The sequence below is a fragment of the Schistocerca gregaria genome, chromosome X (assembly GCF_023897955.1).
Source record: "Schistocerca gregaria isolate iqSchGreg1 chromosome X, iqSchGreg1.2, whole genome shotgun sequence".
Lineage (NCBI taxonomy): Eukaryota > Metazoa > Arthropoda > Insecta > Orthoptera > Acrididae > Schistocerca > Schistocerca gregaria.
In genome coordinates, this window is record NC_064931.1 from 109,951,195 (window position 1) to 109,973,883 (window position 22,689).

At 45.1% G+C, this 22,689-nt stretch overlaps 1 protein-coding gene across 1 annotated transcript in view; it reads left to right on the plus strand.

Moving 5' to 3' along the window:
• Positions 1–22,689, plus strand: part of LOC126299170 (dystrophin, isoforms A/C/F/G/H) — a 2,370,611-nt gene that overhangs the window by 576,467 nt on the left and 1,771,455 nt on the right. Inside the window, exons 4-5 of the mRNA XM_049990931.1 lie at positions 21,750–21,842; positions 21,967–22,044. Coding sequence (XP_049846888.1) covers positions 21,750–21,842; positions 21,967–22,044 — 171 coding nt within the window. The remainder of the gene's footprint in view (positions 1–21,749; positions 21,843–21,966; positions 22,045–22,689) is intronic.

Sequence of the window (22,689 nt, forward strand, 5' to 3'; positions counted from 1 at the left end):
TTTTCGATCTATATTTTTTTAGTCACTGGGCACGTTGTTTGACTTACATGACATTTGTGGGAAATAAAGCTGTTAAAGCAGCTGCTCATGCGAAGCGTTAAATCCGGGTTCGAGTCCCGGCCCGCCATAGCATTAGCAGACCTGCCCTGCGCTGCTAACCGTCACGATTCCGCACCCAGCCTCTCCCTTTCCTTCTGTTTCATAACGTCAAGTTTGCACGTATGTGCCAGCTTGCATCTATACGTATGGCTAATTATTTCTACTTTTTTCTGTAAATAGGCTACCATCTACTCCAAAACGCAGCTTTGATTTTTCTCTGATTTCTATTTTGTAGATATTTTCTTGCTTTAGACTGAATTAAGTAGAATCGAAAAAAGAAGAAAGAAACAGGAAAATTTACAAGCACGGCATTGCAACCAGCGAACCTTAGTGTTTGATGCCGAGCGAGGTGGCACAGCGGTCAGCACACTGGACTCGCATTCGGATGGACAACGATTCAAATACCCGTTAGGCCAGCCTGATTTATGTTTTTCGTGATTTCCTTAAATCACCGTGCGCGGCCTATTTCCTTCTCCATCCTTTATTAATCCGAGCTTGTGCTGGGTCCCTAATAATCTCGCTGTCGACGGATCGTTAAACACTAATCTTCCTTCCCTGATTCCGTGTTGAACAGGAGTTACACAAGGTTCCTATCCCAAAAATTCAATAAATATGTACTGGTCAGAATGTACAAAAAATAGTGTTTCGCTCTAGAAAAAGCGTCCCGATGGTGACAGTTGAATTAATTTCGTGGAACCGGATTTCTCACCTAGCTCTTGAACGAAGCGAATTCGCGAAAAAAAAAGTTTCTGCTGCAGAGTGGTTTTATGCTTAATATTTGGAAACGCGAATCAAGGAAAGGGAAGGAAATGAGGAACATGGGCAAAGCGGGAGAAATTTGTCCGAGAAGATGACACGTCTTTTGTGTTAAACTGGCAGCTAACGTGGAACAAGTAGAAGTGCACCTTGATAATATCAAAAGCCCGTTACCTTTTTGTTTGACTTATTCTACAGTTGCAGTTCTACACTCCTGTAATTTGAAATAAGAACATCGTGAATTCATTGTCCCAGGAAGGGGAAACTTTATTGACACATTCCTGGGGTCAGATACATCACATGATCACACTGACAGAACCACAGGCACATAGACACAGGCAACAGAGCATGCACAATGTCGGCACTAGTACAGTGTATATCCACCTTTCGCAGCAATAAATGCTGCTATTCTCCCATGGAGACGATCGTAGAGATGCTGGATGTAGTCCTGTGGAACGGCTTGCCATGCCATTTCCACCTGGCGCCTCAGTTGGACCAGCGTTCGTGCTGGACGTGCAGACCGCGTGAGACGACGCTTCATCCAGTCCCAAACATGTTCAATGGGGGACAGATACGGAGATCTTGCTGGCCAGGGTAGTTGACTTACACCTTCTAGAGCACGTTGGGTGGCACCGGATACATGCGGACGTGCATTGTCCTGTTGGAACAGCAAGTTCCCTTGCCGGTCTAGGAATGGTAGAACGATGGGTTCGATGACGGTTTGGATGTACCGCGCACTATTCAGTGTCCCCTCGACGATCACCAGAGGTGTACGGCCAGTGTAGGAGATCGCTCCCCACACCATGATGTCGGGTGTTGGCCCTGTGTGCCTCGGTCGTATGCAGTCCTGATTGTGGCGCTCACCTGCACGGCGCCAAACACGCATACGACCATCATTGGCACCAAGGCAGAAGCGACTCTCAGCGCTGAAGACGACACGTCTCCATTAGTCCCTCCATTCACGCCTGTCGCGACACCACTGGAGGCGGGGCTGCACGATATTGGGGCGTGAGCGGAAGACGGCCTAACGATGTGCGGGACCGTAGCCCAGCTTCATGGACACGGTTGCGAATGGTCCTCACCGATACCCCAGGAGCAACAGTGTCCCTAATTTGCTGGGAAGTGGCGGTGCGGTCCCCTACGGCACTGCGTACGATCCTACGGTCTTGGCGTGCATCCGTGCGTCGCTGCGGTCCGGTCCCAGGTCGACGGGCACGTGCACCTTCCGCCGACCACTGGCGACAACATCGATGTACTGTGGAGACCTCACGCCCCACGTGTTGAGCAATTCGGCGGTACGTCCACCCGGCCTCCCGCATGCCCACTATACGCCCTTGCTCAAAGTCCGTCAACTGCACATACGGTTCACGTCCACGCTGTCGCGGCATGCTACCAGTGTTAAAGACTGCGATGGAGCTCCGTATGCCACAGCAAACTGGCTGACACTGACGGCGGCGGTGCACAAATGCTGCGCAGCTAGCGCCATTCGACGGCCAACACCGCGGTTCCTGGTGTGTCCGCTGTGCCGTGCGTGTGATCATTGCTTGTACAGCCCTCTCGCAGTGTCCGGAGCAAGTATGGTGGGTCTGACACACCGGTGTCAATGTGTTCTTTTTTCCATTTCCAGGAGTGTATATTGTTAAATGACTGCTGGTCTCAGTAGCAAGAACCATCACCAGGCCATGCACTGGCGAGTAATAGTAAAACTCGTTAACCCAAATCTGTATGTCTTCATATGGATGCGAAATGAACAATTGAATTTTGTTAGACATCGTCTGCTCTGTAAATACATAAGAGAGGGGGGAGGGGGCGTGAGTAAAGTGATGTGCTGCAGAGAAATGCCGTTCTCCATGCAAGAGACCATATCGTCAAAAAAAGTTTGTTATCATCTCTCGTACATTTCACGCGCTTCACCCGTTTTCGTCTTTTTTATCATTTCTTTGATTCGCGTTTTTCAAAATGTGACACACAACTCTTTCATATAAGAACATACGTCTCTTCGAAGTCATTTCGCCTGCCGCTGATGGCCGAGCGGTTCTAGGCGCTTCAGTCTGGAACCGCGCGACCGCTAAGGTCGCAGGTTCGAACCCTGCCTCGGGCATGAATGTATGTGATGTCATAGGTTAGTTAGGTTTAAGTAGTTCTAAGTTCTAGGGTACTGATGGCCTCAGATGTTAAGCCCCTAGTGCTCAGAGCCATTTTTTTAAGTCATTTCACTCAAGAGTAGGGGAATTAGTGAAACATTGACGTACGGACCCCGAAGTGCGTATTAAAACGTGAATATTTGTCACTAAGGCCAACGTGATTATACTTCAGTTGTTAGACTATCGTAAGTTGTCCGGTTTCAGTATTACAGCACTATAGATTGTAACGGTTGGATGAAACAAGCGCTAGTGCTTCTCAGACGTCAATACCATGGCGCAGTCCTGTCTTACTCGCGAGCTATTCCCGTACCTTGTACACAAACGGCCCGCTCATGAAACAGACTGATGTTCTCATCTGTAAAGTGCAGATCCCGCTGAATAGGAGGCGTCAAAACAATCCAGATATATTCTGGTGACACTAAAGCACAAGAGAGACAAATTACATTTTCTGTTTATTCCTTTCGCTTGTGGCCTAAGACAAATAAAGTGACCGAATTTTTAAGTTTTAAGAGCCACTGGCAATTACGATAGATAGTTAATTAAGGATCTACTCACTCGATCAGTCTAACAGGCTGTTAGAATGTATTTCTATTGGTAATAAAGTTAATTGTTTGTTGAAATCTCTGCAATCTTAAAATATACACTGGTAACTAATATTAAAGCAGTAAACTGCTGTTTCACGTCCTGGGTGTAATTTACGATATAATCATATAAACTGTCAACAGATGTCGTTACGATCGTGTTCTGAACGTATAATGGCATTCCAATCAACGGACAAGCGCGCCTACGATGACGTCACGGCACCTGTCAAGCGGGGTAGTTTGCAGGGTATTCCCACATCCACAATCGCTGTGTACACCGTCACAGACGATGCAGTACGAGCCAGAGGAGACGCCTATATACACTCTGTTGTGGAGGGCCATAGGAAGAACGGAAGCAAGAGAGTCTCAAACTGATGTGGCTCGATGGCTTAACGTGAATCGTCCTGTTGTTTCTCGGGTGAGGCGACTGTTTAGAGAGACCGAAACTGTATCCCGGAGACCAGGACAGAGTCGACCACGTCTGACATCAGAAAAACTGGACCGTTATTTGGCTGCAAGGGCACGACGGTACCGCCTTAGTACTGCACTGCAACTGGCATCTGACCTCGCAGCATCCCCTTGGGCGTGTTGCATCGAGGCAAACGGTGTACAGAAGGCTTCAGCAGAGTGGCTTTTATTGCTGGAGACTTGCTGTATGTGTACCTCTGGCCTATCTTCACAGGAGGGTAGGTCTAGAGTGGAGCCATCAAACATGCCACCTGGACGGTCGAACAGTGGGCCAATGTTCTTTTCACAGATGAGTCACGATTTGTTCTGGTGAGTGATTCTCGACACATTCGCATCTAGAGTGGACGTGGAACACGATTTTGGGCCCAAACATTATGAAAGAGACTGATATCGAGGAGGATCCATATTGGTATGGGCAAGGATTATGTTGACCGTGAAATTGTACAGTTAAGTCGGCAAGGTTTAACTGCTGACACGTGTCGTAACGAGATCTGAGGATGTCATGTGCAGTTGTTGCGAAGTGCTTAGTATTTCTGGTCAATATTGCTCGATCTCATAGAGCACAGGAGGTTGATACTTTTGCAAACGGAAGATATTGCACACATGGCGTGGCCTGCTCGCTCTCCCGATTTGAATCCCGTAGAGTATGTCTGGGATGCACTAGCGAGACGGGTTGCAAATGGTTCAAATGGCTCTAAGCACTATAGGACTTAACATCTGAGGTCATCAGTCCCCTTGAACTTAGAACTACTTAAACCTAACTAACCTAAGGCATCACACACATTCATCCCCGAGGCAGGATTCGAACTTGCGACCGTAGCAGTCGTGCGGTTCCGGACTGCATCACCTAGAACCGCTCGGTCACACCTTATTCTTTTTTTTTTTGCATCACGTCAGCATCTACCAACCACTATCCAAGATTTATGAGCAGCTCTGCAGGAAGAATAGGCGTCATTGCTTGAACATGCGATTGATGACGTCATTCACAACATATCTGGTCGTTGTTAGGGCTGTATTGGTGCCAGAGACGGTCACACCCCATACTGAGCACATTAACTAGTTGTTAGAATGTGTGCAAATCGTTTAAGTTGAAAAAAAAAAACGAATAAAATTTTGCTCTACTGTTCCGCTTGTTGCATTTGAGTATTTTCTGTATTCATCATATTAGTTCTTGTTTACTATCACCTGTATATGATGTATTGTGACAAAATAAAGGTAGCCTTGCAAAATTTCCGTTTTTTGTTTTAATTTAGGACGCCAGTGTATATAACATTTATTTACCACAATAAATTTCCGTCTTGTTCAGGTGCATCCTACACCACACTTGAAGTTGGAAGCTAACGTAGATTGTGAAATCTGTTCCAATGCATACATAGGACAGTGCGCATTTACAGCACAGATAAAACTCTCACCCGTGCTCAAGGCGAGATTCGAGCCCGCGACCTATGCAGCGATGCTACCGCACGCAGTTGTAGCTCTTGCGAAGATCCGTAGGTCCATGCCAGGCACTGTAAAAACGAGTCATTGTGTAAGTATACCGGAACGCGGTTGCAGCGACGTTCTGAAGAGCAACGCATCGTCCTCTTCTACATTCGATTCGCATAATGGTGACCTCGGACACAAAGTTGTCTTGAATATAAATTGTGCGTTGATGTAACGGCGGAGTGGCACAGTGCCCTATTCTCTAGATTGAATTTCAGTCACATGGTTGATATTTCTTCCATAGCCGTTACCGTAGGCCACATGTTGTTCCGTGTTGCTAATAGGTACCTTTTAACACTGAAGTCTCAATTTCTGACGTGGGAAAATGAGAGATAGAGAGGATATATCTGCTGACTGTGATGATCCATTGATTAACGGTGGAAGGCGATATAAATTCGTGACTTGACGAATTTACACCTCATACGCAGAGTATCCTGATGGAATTTTGATTTTCAGTTGTCGTTTCAGTAAATAAGAGAGAAGAAAAAAAAAGAAAAAAAAAGGTCAGCGTAACTCGTTTGAAGTCTTTAAATTTTGTGTGAAACAATATTGGATGAAAAATCATAGTGATGCTGTTGGATTACAAAATAGCACAATTCGATGGCAATGTGTAGTATAACAGATATATGTAGGATACAAACACACGTCAAACAGCAGTATCCAATGCCTAGGAAGTAAGTTGAAATCGATTTCTAAATTCAGATTCACGTTTTCTGCAGCCGTCCGTGTGAGCGGCTTATGAGGGAGACAATGGCCCACCACCTTCAATACAGGGTGTTACAAAAAGGTACGGCCAAACTTTCAGGAAACTTTCCTCACACACAAATAAAGAAAAGACGTTATGTGGACATGTGTCCCAAAACGCTTACTTTCCACTAGAGCTCATTTTATTACTTCTCTTCAAATCACATTAATCATGGAATGGAAACACACAGCAACAGAACGTACCAGCGTGACTTCAAACACTTTGTTACAGGAAATGTTCAAAATGTCCTCCATTAGCGAGGATACATGCATCCACTCTCCATCGCATGGAATCCCTGATGTGGTGATGCAGCCTTGGAGAATGGCGTATTGTATCACAGCCGTATACAATACGAGCACGTAGAGTCTCTACATTTGGTACCGGGGTTGCGTAGACAAGAGCTTTCAAATGCCCCCATAAATGAAAGTCAAGAGGGTTGAAGTCAGGAGAGCGTGGAGGCCATGGAATTGGTACGCCTCTACCAATCCATCGGTCAGCGAATCTGTTGTTGAGAAGCGTACGAACACTTCGACTGAAATGTGCAGGAGCTCCATCGTGCATGACCACATGTTGTGTCGTACTTGTAAAGGCATATGTTCTAGCAGCACAGGTGGAGTATCCCGTATGAAATCATGATAACGTGCTCCATTGAGCGTAGGTGGGAGAACATGGGGCCCAATGAAGACATCACCACCAATGCCTGCGCAAACGTTCACAGAAAATCTGTGTTGATGACGTGATTGCACAATCGCGTGCGGATTCTCGTCAGCCCACACACGTTGTTATGAAAATTTACAATTTGAGCACTGAAATGGGGATTTACACATTGTTGGATCAACCATTCGTAGAAGTGTACCCGTGAAGGCCACTCAGCTGCTGATAGTGCCTGCACACGCTGTACATGGTACGGAAACAACTGGTTCTCCCGTAGCAGCAACTTTTCTGACGCTGACATAGGGTTATCGTCAACTGCACGAAGAATTGCCGCGTCCATTGCAGGTGCCCTCGTCGTTCTAGGTCTTCCCGAGTCGCGATTCATAGGGTGGAATGTTCCGTGCTCCCTAAGACGTCGATCAGTTGCTTCGAACGTCTTCCTGTCGGGACACCTTCGTTCTGGAAATCTGTCTCGATACAAACGTATCCATACATCAAATGGGCGTCTGCCAACTCCGCATTTGTAAACATTGCACTGACTGCAAAACCACGTTCGTGATGAACACTAACCTGTTGATGCTGCGTACTGATGTGTTTGATGCTAGTACTGTAGAGCAATGAGTCGCATGTCAACACATACACCGACGTCAACATTACCTTCCTTCAATTGGGCCAACTGGCGGTGAATCGAGGAAGTACAGTACATACTGACGAAACTAAAATGAGCTCTAACATGGAAATTAAGCGTTTCCGGACACATGCCCACATAACATCTTTTCTTTATTTGTGTGTGAGGAATGTTTCCTGAATGTTTGGCCGTACCTTTTTGTAACACCCTGTATAAACGTGACTGGTGGAACATGATAACGGTGTCTTAGAGTCCCTCTACGGTGTTTACAACTCTGACTACATCATCGACTAACCGCCGTGCATTTATTACTTTCAGGTCAGTTTTCCTTGCACCTGCAGAGCGTTTTAAAACTGAAAAGACTTTCATCAACCCTGTGTCTTACGTGGATACCGTCATTATACTTGAGCTCATCATTTGTAATTGCAGTGATGTAGAATCGGTTCTACAAATCATGCAGCACATTATGTCCCAAAATCAAAATAATAAAAAACTGAAATGAAAGCATGTGAAGTTTTCTCTTAAGGTGATAAACCTATAGGTAAGATACTTATGTTCACGGTTTAATTGGTGCACCTGGGTAGCGTTATGACGTCACAGCCGCATCGGTTCAGAAACTGCTGCGTTTGGTAAACTGACTTGGAATGTCTCTCTATTCTGTGATCTGCAAGTTCCCTGCATACAGATCTAATGTCGTCCCTACGCTTCTGTAAGCCGCAGAAAGTAGTTCTTCTTGGAGTTACTTCAAAATAATCAGCCGATTTCATCTAAGATTTTACACATAAAGTGGAATGATAGTGTGAAAAATTCCATGTACCAAAAACGCCAAAACTTACAGTTTTCAGACTCTTGCTGAATAAACAGCTCATGTGGATAGGACATAACTTGCCGAAGATTATGTTCTGTCGTGTGCTACGACATGGCCAGCAGGTGTGGCCGTGCGGTTCTAGGCGCTTCAGTCTGGAACCGCGCGACCGCTACGGTCGCAGGTTCGAATCCTCCCTCGGGCATGGATGTGTGTGATGTCCTTAGGTTAGTTGGGTTTAAGTAGTTCAAAGTTGTAGGGGACTGATGACCTCAGATGTTGAGTCCCATAGTGTTCAGAGCCATTTGAACCAGTCTGTGAAGCGATGAAAATTGCAAACGCTGAACTACGAGAAAGCTCCAATAATAAAATAGGCCCATAGCGATAGAGCACGTAGAAATACAGGCGAATAACATCCTCGAATATAAATGCTGCCAAGGCGTCTTCAAGAAAATAACTATATTCACTTGCCGTAGAACATAACTGGATTCACTTACCATGCACAACACCATGACAGGATTAGGTTCCGATACAAACGACTTGATGGAGCCGATCATAGCAAGAATTGTGCATAGAAACATGCGAAATAAAGCACTTTGATATTCAAACAAACTTCCAACGTGAAAAGAGATTACGATCTAATTTGTTCTACTGTAGACGAAAAAGTATAAGTCTGGAAGCAGGAAGCAGGTATGACCCTCTTAGAGGGAACAGTGCAAACGTTATTTGAGCAAAGGGGTATTAGCACAACTGAATTCTTTAACTATAAGGTTTTATTTGTGTGTGTGTGTGTGTGTGTGTGTGTGTATGTGTGTTTGTGTGTGTTTTTTTGAGGTTAACATGCACGGATATGAATAACCTTAAGGTAGAAGGATATAATTGTCTACTGTCAAATAGTCGAAACTGGACGTCTGCCGAAAGACGAGCGAATGTATCGGACAGTTCATAGTAAAATCAAACGCTTGGAGAATTTCTAAAACACAGTGAAATGTTTCAAAGAGGGGAATGGTGTTTCTGTGTGGCACGCGAGCAAATGCAGAAGAGGATAGTGGCAGCAGCAGTGTTACCGTATGCAAGATAATGAGATTAAAGCGATGCCCACGCTGACGTGATTGGGAGCGGCCACCGTCCATGGAGACTATGTCGCACACGCGCCCTTTGCCGCACACTCACCTGGTCCGTTCCAGATAAAACTCTCTCTTCAGCTCGGTCTCCCACATCTCACCCAGTCCACTTCACAGTCGTACGAAGTGTAGTCCCCCACCCATATATGCACATAGACAATGTTCCTCAACATAAACCATCCTGAAGAAAACCCATGTTATACCGAAATTAATACCTGGCTTACCTTAACACATCTGTATCGTGTACCAGCTGACAATGTTCCCACATCCTCCCAAACACATGGAATAACTTCAACATTCCAATGTTTCTACATCTACCGGGTGATCAAAAAGTCAGTATAAATTTGAAAACTGAATAAATCACGGAATAATGTAGATAGACAATTACAAATTGACACACATGCTTGGAATGACATGGGGTTTTATTAGAACAAAAAAAAAAAAAAAAAAAAACAAACATCCAAACTATGTCCGACAGATGTCACTTCATATGATCAGAATGGCAATAATTAGCATAACAAAGCAAGACAAAGCAAAGATGATGTTCTTTACAGGAAATGCTCAATATGTCCACCATCATTCCTCAACAATATCCTTAGTCGAGGAATAATGTTGTGAACAGCACTGTAAAGCACGTCCGGAGTTATGGTGAGGCATTGGCGTCGGATGTTGTCTTTGCATCCCTAGAGATGTCGGTGGATCATGATACAATTGCGACTTTAGGTAACCCTAAGGCCAATAATCGCACGGACTGAGGTCTGCGGACCTGGAAGGCCAAGCATAACGAAAGTGGCGGCTGAGCACACGATCATCACCAAACGATTCGCGCAAGGGATCTTTCATACGTCTAACAATGTGGGGTGATTTTTTTTTCTAATAAAACCCCATGTCATCCAATCATGTGTGTCTGTTTTTACCTCTGTATCTACATTATTCCGTGGTTTATTAAGTTTTCAAATTTATACTGACTTTTTGATCGCCCGGTACTTAAACAGCTACAAAAAATGGTTCAAATGGCTCTGAGCACTGTGGGAATTAACATCTATGGTCTTCAGTCCCCTAGAACTTAGAACTACTTAAACCTAACTAACCTAAGGACATCACACACATCCATGCCCGAGGCAGGATTCGAACCTGCGACCGTAGCAGTCTCGCGGCTCCGGACTGCGCGCCTAGAACCGCGAGACCACCGCGACCGGCAAACAGCTACATCTGTAGTCTGCAAACCACTGTGATGTGCACGGCAGAGAGTTAATCCCATTGTTCCAGTTACTGGCTTTCAGCAAAATCGAATCCCAGTGATCCGCGGTGTCCCTCGTCCTTGAAAAATAGTGTCCTGTTGACGTGACTGTGTCATAATGTCTCATCTTACTGACATCTCCACACACGTCGTGTCCTTTCCGAGGGAAGTTTCAACCACCTTTCCTTCCCAGACCTGCATTTCAACCATCCTGTCACCTATAAACTATCCTATCTCTTCTTTTACAAAAGAAAATTCCACCTTATCGTTTCCCTTCATAATTGTGTCTCCTTCCACCTACATTCCGTTTCTGGACCCTTCTCAGTACTTATTCCATATCCTTTTCATATCGCTTTCCCTAAGATGCCATCTCCATCCATATTCCCTAGCCGGCCGCTGTGGCGAGCGGTTCTAGGTGCTTCAGTCCGGAACCACGCTGCTGCTACGGTCGCAGTTTCGAATGCTGTCTCGGGCATAGATGCGAGTGATGGCCTTAGGTTAGTTAGGTTTAAGTAGTTCTATGTCTAGGGGACTGATGACCTCAGATGTTAAGTCCCGTAGTGCTTAGAGCCATTTGAACCATATTCCCTCTCTACAAAATATCAGTAGCAGCCCACAACTCCCTCAGACTCACCGGACTCAAGAGCACACATATCACTTACATTTCTTCAGGCTTCAGATCATCGTTATTTTTCTTAGCTATAGATTTTCATTTGTTCTTATTGTTTTATTCAAACGCTGAGTTCGCTTCCGTGGTAGAGTGTTCGGCGTGTCTGACTACAGTGCGAAGGATGTGCTTTCGGTTCCTAGTACCGTCAGGGATTTTTTCTCGGTGGGAGGACTAGAAGGCGGTGCGATCAGCCTCGGGACGCCTACTGCGGAGCTACTTATTTAGAAATATCAACTCCATGGTATGGAAAGGTGACAGCGACCGAGAGAGCGGTGTGCTGGCTGACCCTATGCACCTCTGTATGACGCCATGTTGCCGAGGATGACATGGCGACTGGTCGGCATCACATTATCAACTATACCGGATCGCAGTATTGCTTGTTTTATTATTATTATTATTATTATTATTATTATTATTATTATTATTATTATTATTATTATTATTATTATTATTAAGACGGGTATAGCAGCAGTTACAAACATAAGTGTGCAAGCAATTTGGCCAAATGGTTTTGAATCCAGAGTTCTATTTTCTCAGTGGGATTACCCAATACAGAACTGCAGTTCAAAAAGGTTCAAATGGCTTTGAGCACTATGGGACTTAACTACTGTGGTCATCAGTCCCCTAGAACTTAGAACTACTTAAACCTAACTAACCTAAGGACATCACACACATCCACGCCCGAGGCAGGATTCGAACCTGCGGCCGTAGCAGTCGCGCGGTTCCGGACTGCGCGCCTAGAGCCGCTAGACCACCGCGGCCGGCAGAACTGTAGTTCCGAAAGTCATAAAGTTCTTATTGTTCTTTCAACCGTACTGGCGTCTACAAGTGTCGCAACAGTCATGACTGGAGTGAAGAAGATCCAAAACATACACCAATCTCAGATCATTATCAATGACTTCATTAACTAGTGGTCTGGCATAATAGAATAACATCTAATAGGACCTTATTTATTGCTACCCAGTCTGGATTCTGCACGTTACATACCTATAGTTTAATTTTGAGTTGCGTCGAAGCTTGCACTTCTTGTTGTCCGCGACAGGATGTGGTTTCAGCTCGACTTAGTTATTTATGTCTGTCAGTACATGGTACATGAACGAGAGGCCCGCCATCGTTGGTTTTAAGGGGGAGGGGTTCGGTCTCATGGCCAGCACAATCACTGGATCTGACTACCACGGATGTATTCTCATTTGAGTTACACGAAGAAGTTGGTGTATGAAACCCCTCTAGGAACTGAAGAGGAACACCGGTAAGATAGCTGTTTCCCGCCTCATTTTACAGTAGACAGTAGTGATGTTTGAGAGAGTTCGGTAAAATTTTATGCACGTGTGACGTATATGCAATGCGACTGACCGTAGTCACTTTGAACAGAAAAACCTACCACTCGTTACTTATCTCAAAGTACGCAGTGTACAACCCTCTGCCCTCTTCATAATTTTGACTCCAACGACTGGGACACTATGTACAGACGCGGGGCACTTGATGATTCTGTACGTCCGTATGCAGTAAGTGATTACAATATTCTTGAAGACGACAGTCACGACTCGGCAGGGAGGGTAATTACGTTACGTATTTAGGAGGCTGGTCACCAAATTGTTGATCGACTAATTCTAGCGTACAGTTCGTCGGTGTGGGACACTTAATGTGTTGGATTAACAGAAGAGATACAGAAGATTCTGAGAAGAACTGCACAGTTCTTACATCAGTTTTTTAGCGACAGCGACAGCGTCGCAGAAAAGCGAGAGATGCTGCAAGAAAAGGATTACACATTTTTGCAATTTTCAGAAGTTCGGGAACCCACATTCCAGTGCGAGTTATAAGGATATTACTTACTGCAACATGAATCTCTTGTGATGACCATATGGGTAAAATTACAGTAATTCAACCTTAGCCGGCCGGGGTGGACGAGCGGTTCTAGGCGCGACAGTCGGGAATCGCGCGACCGCTACGGTCGCAGGTTCGAATCCTCCCTCGGGCATGGATGTGTGTGATGTCCTTAGGTTAGCTAGGTTTAAGTAGTTCTGAGTTCTAGGGGACTGATGACCTAAGATGTTAACTCCCATAGTGCTCAGAGCCATTTGAACCAATCCAACCTTAAAAGGAAGAGGTATGGACAGTCTTTGTTCGCGTGTACCGTGCGCACATGGAGCAGGAAGAGAGGAAGATGCTTGTGGTACTCGTATGTTCTGTACCCTGGATTTCGTGCCGGGGACCTAGACGTAGAGGAAACTGGTGGCGGTGTTGTTGAAAGAGAAGCTGACGCTTTGCGGAAGAAGGTACAGATATTAAATGTTTACCTGCAGTGAAAAAGACGTCAAAGCAGGAGGTGATGATATTTTCCTAAGATTTTTATTCTCTGTTTGTGTAGGTTCTTCGCATAATTTCAGTATCGCAGCATCAACATCTACTCAAGACCGCAGAATATTCTCGGTTTTCATGTCGCGCCAATTGTATGTGTGTCATCGATGTTTCGAAAGACGTTGAGAGCACATGCCTTCCGAAATGTCACGGACACTCAGCAAATTAGTGCGGTAATTTACCCGAGAGTATTCTACTGCACTAATTTGCCGTGAAAACCTACGTATGGATCCTAGCTATCCATGTATACAAACACACACACACACACACAAAACTTAAGTTTTGTATCACTCATTTATTTCGAAATTCATGGAACGGAAAACAAAAATTGGTTCTGAGGAATGCGTATATATTCATTTACAATGTGTTCAGATCATTTCTATAACGACAAAATCGTGTTTCTCTTGGAGAGTTTTTCGCAGCACGCCTGAGCAACGTCAGCACATTGTGCAATGTCCACTTGCTCGGATGCAGGCTTCAATCAGTCGTTGCATATCACCGATCAGATCATCAAGCCAGCTCTGATCCGAATTATCCCTCTTCATTGGCGATCCTGCGTTAAGTGGCGCAGAGTACGTGGCCATTGTCGACGTCCCAAAAAGTTCGCTTCAAAAATGGTTCAATTGGCTCTGAGCACTATGGGACTTAACATCTGAGGTCATCACAGTCCCCTAGAACTTAGAACTACTTGAACCTAACTAACCTAAGGACATCACGCACATCCATGCCCGAGGCAGGATTCTTACCTGCGACCGTAGCAGTCACGCGGTTCCGGACTGAAGCGCCTAGAACCTTTCGGCCGCCGCGGCTGGCCAGCTCGCTTCAATCGATCCCACACGTTTCACTGGGTTCATGACCGTGGAACAGGCAGGCTTCTCCATTCTAGTGATTCTAGTATGCTGAAGGAACAGGTTCACAAGTACAACACAATGAACACAAGAGTTGCCATCCATCCATATGAAACGAGTCACCATAATTCTGTCGATACCATTACACTACCGGTTGCAGAATCTCGTCCCTGTATAGTAGAGCAGTGAGGTTGCCCTCACCAACTTCGAGAGGTGTAGTTGGTAGGTCGAATGTAATGCCAAAAAATGGTTCAAATGGCTCTGAGCACTATGGGACTTAACATCTATGGTCATCAGTCACCTAGAACTTAGAACTACTTAAACCTAACTAACCTAAGGACATTACACAACACCCAGCCATCACGAGGCAGAGAAAATCCCTGACCCCGCCGGGAATCGAACCCGGGAACCCGGGCGTGGGAAGCGATAACGCTACCGCACGACCACGAGATGCGGGCAATATAATGCCAGCCCAGAACTCATTCCACCACCACGTTGTGGCACACGTGGGACACAGCGTGGAAGGCGTTCGATATTACCGGGTTGTATCCAGAGAAGTTATCTGCGATTATCAGGATTCAAACAGATCAGAGTTTCGTCCGTAAACAAGAACCGACTCCAATCTTAGGGCGTCCATTCTGCGTGATGTCTCGGCCATTTGTAACGGAGTCCACGGTGTTTCCATGCACGACGTGGTACACACAATGTTATCGGGAATGTAGATTCACATCTCGTAACAGTTTCATGCAGTACATGACGTCCTGGAGCCTCTTCCAACGCCGAATTCAGTTCTGCAGCACTTGGCCCACAGTTCCTTCGACTTAAAACTCGCAGATATAGATCATCCTTTCCACTTGTCGAACGTGGACGGGCTGTTCGGTGTAAATCATCAAAACTGTTCACCAATTAGAACCGATTCCATGTCTACACCACATCACTTTCCTTGATTGACAAGCCTTCTGCGCGTAACGTGATGATTCGGACCTGATCATTAGTCGCGATTGTCCTTCGTGGCATAATGGATGTTCACTCTACTATTCCACGGACGTCTCCGATGCGTCACGACTGGTGCCTTACTTTCACAGGAAATTCTGCAATCCATTCGAGTGCTGTAGGTAGCACTCCTGGTAGCTGCGTGTATGTTTACAAACAACGTCAGAGGTGACCTTCCGATCAGTACATGGACAGTCACAATAACAAAGCACTTACACGACCCTTTCGGAGTGATGTACTAGCTTCCCGGTAATTTCGAATTTGGAGTTCGTGCTTACAGCTGGTAGAGAGAGAGAGCTGGGACGAGATGAGGGAACTGAGTATACACTGCCTAACAACGAAGTAAAGCACCCTGAAGGGGAAGAGAAAACGAAATGAAATGTCATGGTCAGAGAGGATGTGTGATGTTATTTCAGTGATTACAGTATCGATTCAAATTTACAAAGAACATGGCTTTATGAGCCCACTTTTAAGGATGATGTTGCTTCCCCCTCTGGCCTGGATGCATGCGCCGATGCGCTCAGGAATTGTGTCATAAAGCTCGCCCACAACTGTTGTAACTGATCTCTGATATCCCGTACGCCGACATTGGGACAGAGTTGATGTCTTAGCTGTTGTCACGCATTTTCTATCGGGGACAGATCTAGGGCTTTTCCTGTCCACCGGAGTACCTCATAATCCCGCAGTCACTTCATAGAAACACGTAAAAAGTGCGAAAAAATATTGTCATATTGAAAAATGGCCCCGATATTATTGTGTGAGAATTGACATATGGCGACACAAGACGCCAATGACGTACCGTTGTGTACTCAGAGTTGCCTCAATCACTATCACCAGTTACCTGGTCATATCTGATCGCTCCCCATACAACGACACCAGGAGTAACAGCACCGCGCCTCCCTAAAACACGGGGACCTGGGAACGTCTTACCAGGTCGCCCCCATACTCGCCGCCGATGATCACCCGGAGTAGTATAGAAACGTGATCAGTCGCTGAAGACAATATGACGCGATCATCACCAGCCAGTCCTTACCAATCACGGCAGCCTACACATGGTTCGGTAATTTCCTAGTCTGGCTGCCGCAAGTCTCCAACCAATGGTGCGATATGGCACAGTGTTGCAGGGAGCCCATTACTTGTTCTCGGACGGCAAGTACTGGTGTTTAGGGGCTACGATGTGTTTGGTGCATAGTATGGCGATCTTCCCTTGTGGCGGTCAGACGTGGTCCAAAGGAACCTTGATGAAGAGTGTGCCTGCCCCCAGGTTCCCACTTACTACAGCATCGTGTTACTGTTAGGCCCGAATGTTCCACAAATCTAGATATTGCTCTGTTCGACAAGCCGGCCTATTGGACACCCATAATGATGTCCTCACAAATTCTGTCGGGTGCTGATAACGCTGTCTTAAACGTGTACGCGGCATCTCCGTGCCCTTCACGGTGACCATTCAACATCTGACGGTGTTCACACCCATTATACACTGAAGCATCACAGAAACTAGTATAGATACTCGTGGCGATAACATATTAGACCTTCTGGTGACAAACAGACCCGAACTATTTGAATCAGTTAATGCAGAACAGGGAATCAGCGATCATAAAGCGGTTACTGCATCGATGATTTCAGCCGTAAATAGAAATATTAAAAAAGGTAGGAAGATTTTTCTGTTTAGCTAAAGTGACAAAAAGCAGATTTCAGAGTACTTGATGGCTCAACACAAAAGTTTTGTTCAAGTACAGATAGTGTTGAGGATCAGTGGACAAAGTTCAAAACCATCGTACAATATGCGTTAGATGAGTATGTGCCAAGCAAGATCGTAAGAGATGGAAAAGAGCCACCTTGGTGCAACAACCAAGTTAGAAAACTGCTGCGGAAGCAAAGGGAACTTCACAGCAAACATAAACATAGCCAAAGCCTTGCAGACAAACAAAAATTACGCGAAGCGAAATGTAGTGTGAGGAGGGATATGCGAGAGGCGTTCAATGAAATCGAAAGTAAAGTTCTATGTACTGACTTGGCAGAAATTCCTAAGAAATTTTGGTCTTATGTCAAAGCGGTAGGTGGATCAAAACAAAATGTCCAGACACTCTGTGACCAAAATGGTACTGAAACAGAGGATGACAGTCTAAAGGCCGAAATACTAAATGTATTTTTCCAAAGCTATTTCACAGAGGAAGACTGCACTGTGGTTTCTTCTCTAGATTGTCGCACAGACGACAAAATGGTAGATATCGAAATAGACTACAGAGGGATAGAGAAACAATTGAAATCGCTCAGAAGAGGAAAGGCCGCTGAACCTGATGGGATACCAGTTTGATTTTACACAGAGTATGCGAAGGAACTTGCTCCCCTTCTTGCAGCTGTGTACCGTAGGTCTCTAGAAGAGCGAAGCGTTCCAAAGGATTGGAAAAGGGCATAGGTCATCCCCGTTTCCAAGAAGGGACATCGAACAGATGTGCAGAACTATAGACCTATATCTCTAACGTCGATCAGTTGTAGAATTTTGGAACACGTATTATGTTCGAGTATAATGACTTTCCTGGAGACTAGAAATCTACTCTGTAGGAATCAGCATTGGTTTCGGAAAAGACGGTCGTGTCAAACCCAGCTCGCGCTATTCGTCCACGAGACTCAGAGGGCCATAGACACGGATTCACAGGTAGATGCAGTGTTTCTTGACTTCCGCAAGGCGTTTGACACAGTTCCCCACAGTCGTTTAATGAACAAAGTAAGAGCATACGGACTATCAGACCAATTGTGTGATTGGAGTGAGGAGTTCCTAGATAACAGAACGCAGTATGTCATTCTAAATGGAGAGAAGTATTCCGAAGTAAGAGTGATTTCAGGTGTGCCGCAGGGGAGTGTCATAGGACCGTTGCTATTCACAATATACATAAATGACCTGGTGGATGACATCGGAAGTTCACTGAGGCTTTTTTGCAGATGATGCTGTGGTGTATCGAGAGGTTGCAACAATGAAAAATTGTACTGAAATGCAGGAGGAATAGCAGCGAATTGACGCATGGTGCAGGGAATGGCAATTGAATCTCAATGTAGACAAGTATAATGTGCTGCGAATACATAGAAAGATTGATCCCTTATCATTTAGCTACAAAATAGCAGGTCAGCAACTGGAAGCAGTTAATTCCATAAATTATCTGGGAGAACGCATTAGGAGTGATGGAATAATCATATAAAGTTGATCGTCGGTAAAGCAGATGCCAGACTGAGATTCATTGGAAGAATCCTAAGGAAATGCAATCCGAAAACAAAGGAAGTAGGTTACAGTACGCTTGTTCGCCCACTGCTTGAATACTGCTCAACAGTGTGGGATCCGTACCAGATAGGGTTGATACAAGAGATAGAGAAGATCCAACGGAGAGCAGCGCGCTTCGTTACAGGGTCATTTAGTAATCGCGAAAGCGTTACGGAGATGACAGATAAACTCCAGTGGAAGACTCTGCAGGAGAGACGCTCAGTAGCTCGGTACGGGCTTTTGTTAAAGTTTCGAGAACATACCTTCACCGAAGAGTCAAGCAGTATATTGCTCCCTCCTACGTATATCTTGCGACGAGACCATGAGGATAAAATCAGAGAGATTAGAGCCCACACAGAAGCATACCGACTATCCTTCGTTCCACGAACAATACGAGACTGGAATAGAAGGGAGAACCGATATAGGTACTCAGGGTACCCTCCGCCACACACCGTCAGGTGGCTTGCGGAGTATGGATGTAGATGTATTCAAGTACAGAGATATGTAAACAGGTAGAATACAGCGCTGCGGTTGACAACGCCTATATAAGACAAGTGTCTGACACATTTTTTAGGTCGGTTGCTGTTGCTACAATGGTAGGTAATCAAGATTTAAGTGAGGTTGAACGTATTGTTACAGTCGGGGCACGAGCGATTGGACACAGCACCTCCTAGGTAGCGGTGCAGTGGGGATTTTCCCGAACGATCATTTCACGAGCGTACCATGAATATCAGGAATCCGGCAAAACATCAAATCTCTGATATCGATGCGGCCGGAAAAAGATCCTGAAAGAAAGGGACTAACGATGACTGAAGAGAATCGTTCAACGTGACAGAAGTGCAACACTTCCGCAAATTTCTGCAGATTTCAATGCCGAGCCATCAAGAAGAGTCAGCGTACGAACCATTCAACGAAACATCAGTATGAGCCTTCGGAGCCGGAGGCCCACTTGTGTACCCCTGATCACTGCACGACACAAAGTTTTACGCCTCGCCTGGGCCCATCAATACTGACTTTGTACTGTTGATGACTGGAAACATGTTGCCTGGTCGGACGAGTCTCGTTTCAAATTGTATCTAGCGGATGGACGTTTACGGGTATTGAGATAACCTCATGAATCCATAGACCTTGCATGTCATCAGGAGACTGTTCAAGACGGTGTAGGCTCTGTAATGGTGTGGCGTGTATAGTTGGAGTGGTATGGGATCCCTGGTACGTCTAGATACGACTGTGACAGATAACACGTACGTAAGCATCCTGTCTGATGACCTGCAATCATTAACGTCCATTGTGCATTCCGACGGAATTGGTCAATTCCATCAGGATAGTGCGACACCTCATACGTCCAGAATAGCTCCAGGAACACTTCCACTGGCCACCAAACTCCCCAGAGATCAACATTATTGAGCATATGTAGAAGGCCTTGCAACGTGCTGTTCAAAAGATATCTCCATCCCCTCGTACACTTGCGGATTCATGGACAGCCGTGTGCCACTTCCCTCCAGCATTACTTCAGACATTAATCGAGTCCATGCCATGCCATGTCGTGTTGCGGCACTTCTGCATGTTCGCTTGGGCCCTACACGATATTAGGCAGGTGCATCAGTTTCTTTGGCTTGTCAGTGTATATCCTACTACGTCTGGTAACAACGCTAAACACATACAGCACTAGTGCTCTCTACCGGTAATGTGTACTTTACGTATACGAAGTTACATTGACAGCTGTCCATGTGTTTTGCGTGCTTCACTTTTTTTTTCTTTTTTCAAGCAGTGTATTCCGTAACCGCTGCCATTAACACCACCATCGTTGTGTGTGTTGTATTGATACGTGTGTTGGGTCGGCACAGAGGTGGTTGCCAAGGAATCCTGAGATACAGAGCAAAACTAAAGAGAAACACACGCAATATATACGTAACTCTGGTTTACTAAACTTGAATTGAGCAAGTTCAACTATAGTCGAAACTATTCCGCGAGACAGGTAGATTCTTCATATACAGTCACAACAGAAGCTGACTAGTAAGGCATCGAATGCGCAAATAGAACGCTACGAACAGACGGAGCGGCGTCTTCTTTAATCGGTTGCGTGGTGGCGCTAGACACGCGTTCTGCAGATTGGTACTGCCAACTTCTCGACGTGGAATACCTCGCATGGTATCGATAGCATACGACACCATGTATTAACGATACTTGGACCCCGTATTAACAATACTTAAGCTATATCAATCAGACACATCCCTTGTGCACACTGCAGACGCGTTCTAACTTCGAACATAAATTATTTATATTAAACGTTTCATTCACGCCGTGTCGTGCGTTTTGCTCTAAAATAACGTTTCGTCAGATTCAGCACACGCCGTTATAAATTTCGCTGTATTTGAGATATAGAAACCACTGCATTGCGTAGCAAAGTCTTAGCGTATGAACAGCACACCATGATACTCGAACTGAGTGGAATTATGAGACTGTTTCTAAGAAATCGCTTTCTTCGTGAAGTCTTTCTTGTTCTGTGTAGTGTACTTGTATAATAATTACAATTCTGTTGTATGGACTTCTTGTGGAGTTAAAAAGGCGGTTCAGATGCAAAGGGGTACGCAGTAAGGGCAGAGAGGTCCCCGGCCCCTCTCCAAACCTCCCCCAAGCCTTCAGAATAAACTCGCATCCTGCCCGCCAGACAGACAGACAGACAGACGTGTCTGTTCAGAATCACTTTAAAGAAAACTAGAGCATGTAAGGGATGTTGACTAGTAGTAAGTGTACTCGCTTCTCGTGAACCCTCAAATGTATGCCGTTATTCACCACGAAACTAGCTCAGATCTTGGGTACGCTCTTGCTCAGCTGTAGAAACTTGATTTAATGCGACAAGTGTTTGTTAATAATTTTTGTTTGCTTGTGTTTCAGAGCACGCAACCACCGATCACAGACTTATTCGTCGACCTCCAGGATGGCAACAGGTTGCTGGCTCTGCTCGAAGTGCTCACGGGCAAACAATATGTAAGTATCCAATTGCCATATGCATCAGTAGTTGCTCTGTTTATGCTCTGAAATGCAATTTTGATCCTGAAATTCAATTCTCTCCACTGATACATATTTCTTTTTCTTTTCTTTTTCCTATCAGAAACGGGAAAAAGGTCGAATGAGGGTGCACCATCTAAACAATGTGAACAAGGCACTGCAAATCTTGGAGCAAAACAATGTAAGTAACGGCTATTAAAACTTGCAGTAAATTTACTTGGCACTGAGTTCTTCAGGAGTTCTAATTCTAAAATATAATACAGTATTTGTTATTATTATTGCTATTATTATTGATGGAAACCTCTCAGGTGGCAGTGTGCCCTACTCATCTTTACCAGAAGGCCAGGCCGATTCTTGACATTAACTGTTACATGCTTGTCTTCTACAATTAAGTTTAGAATATCCGGATAAGACTGCCATTTTAACCATTCAACCTTCTGAAACAGAAAAACATTATGTATTTTAGACTTGTATCCGCCAAATCCGCATCCTAGTTCTCATCCGAAGACGACGTGACTTCACAGCTTTCATTCTGTTCCACCGCCGGTTCATACCTTGTGTTACGTGACAATCTGTCTTAGCAACACACAACCTGCTAATCATAGTCTCGTCGCCAATAGTAAACTCCTAACAGACAAATATTACTAATTCCCTGTGAACAGTAATAAGGCCGGCCTGATGCTTAACACAATACCATAATATGTAACGAAATGCGACGGTGATAGAAGATCCAGGCGGATGCGTTGAGGAAAGTAACGGAGGTCGTCGTAGTTCAGAAAGAAAAAGTCCAGCGCCGTTATTTACTGCAAATAATAACTTTATTTTA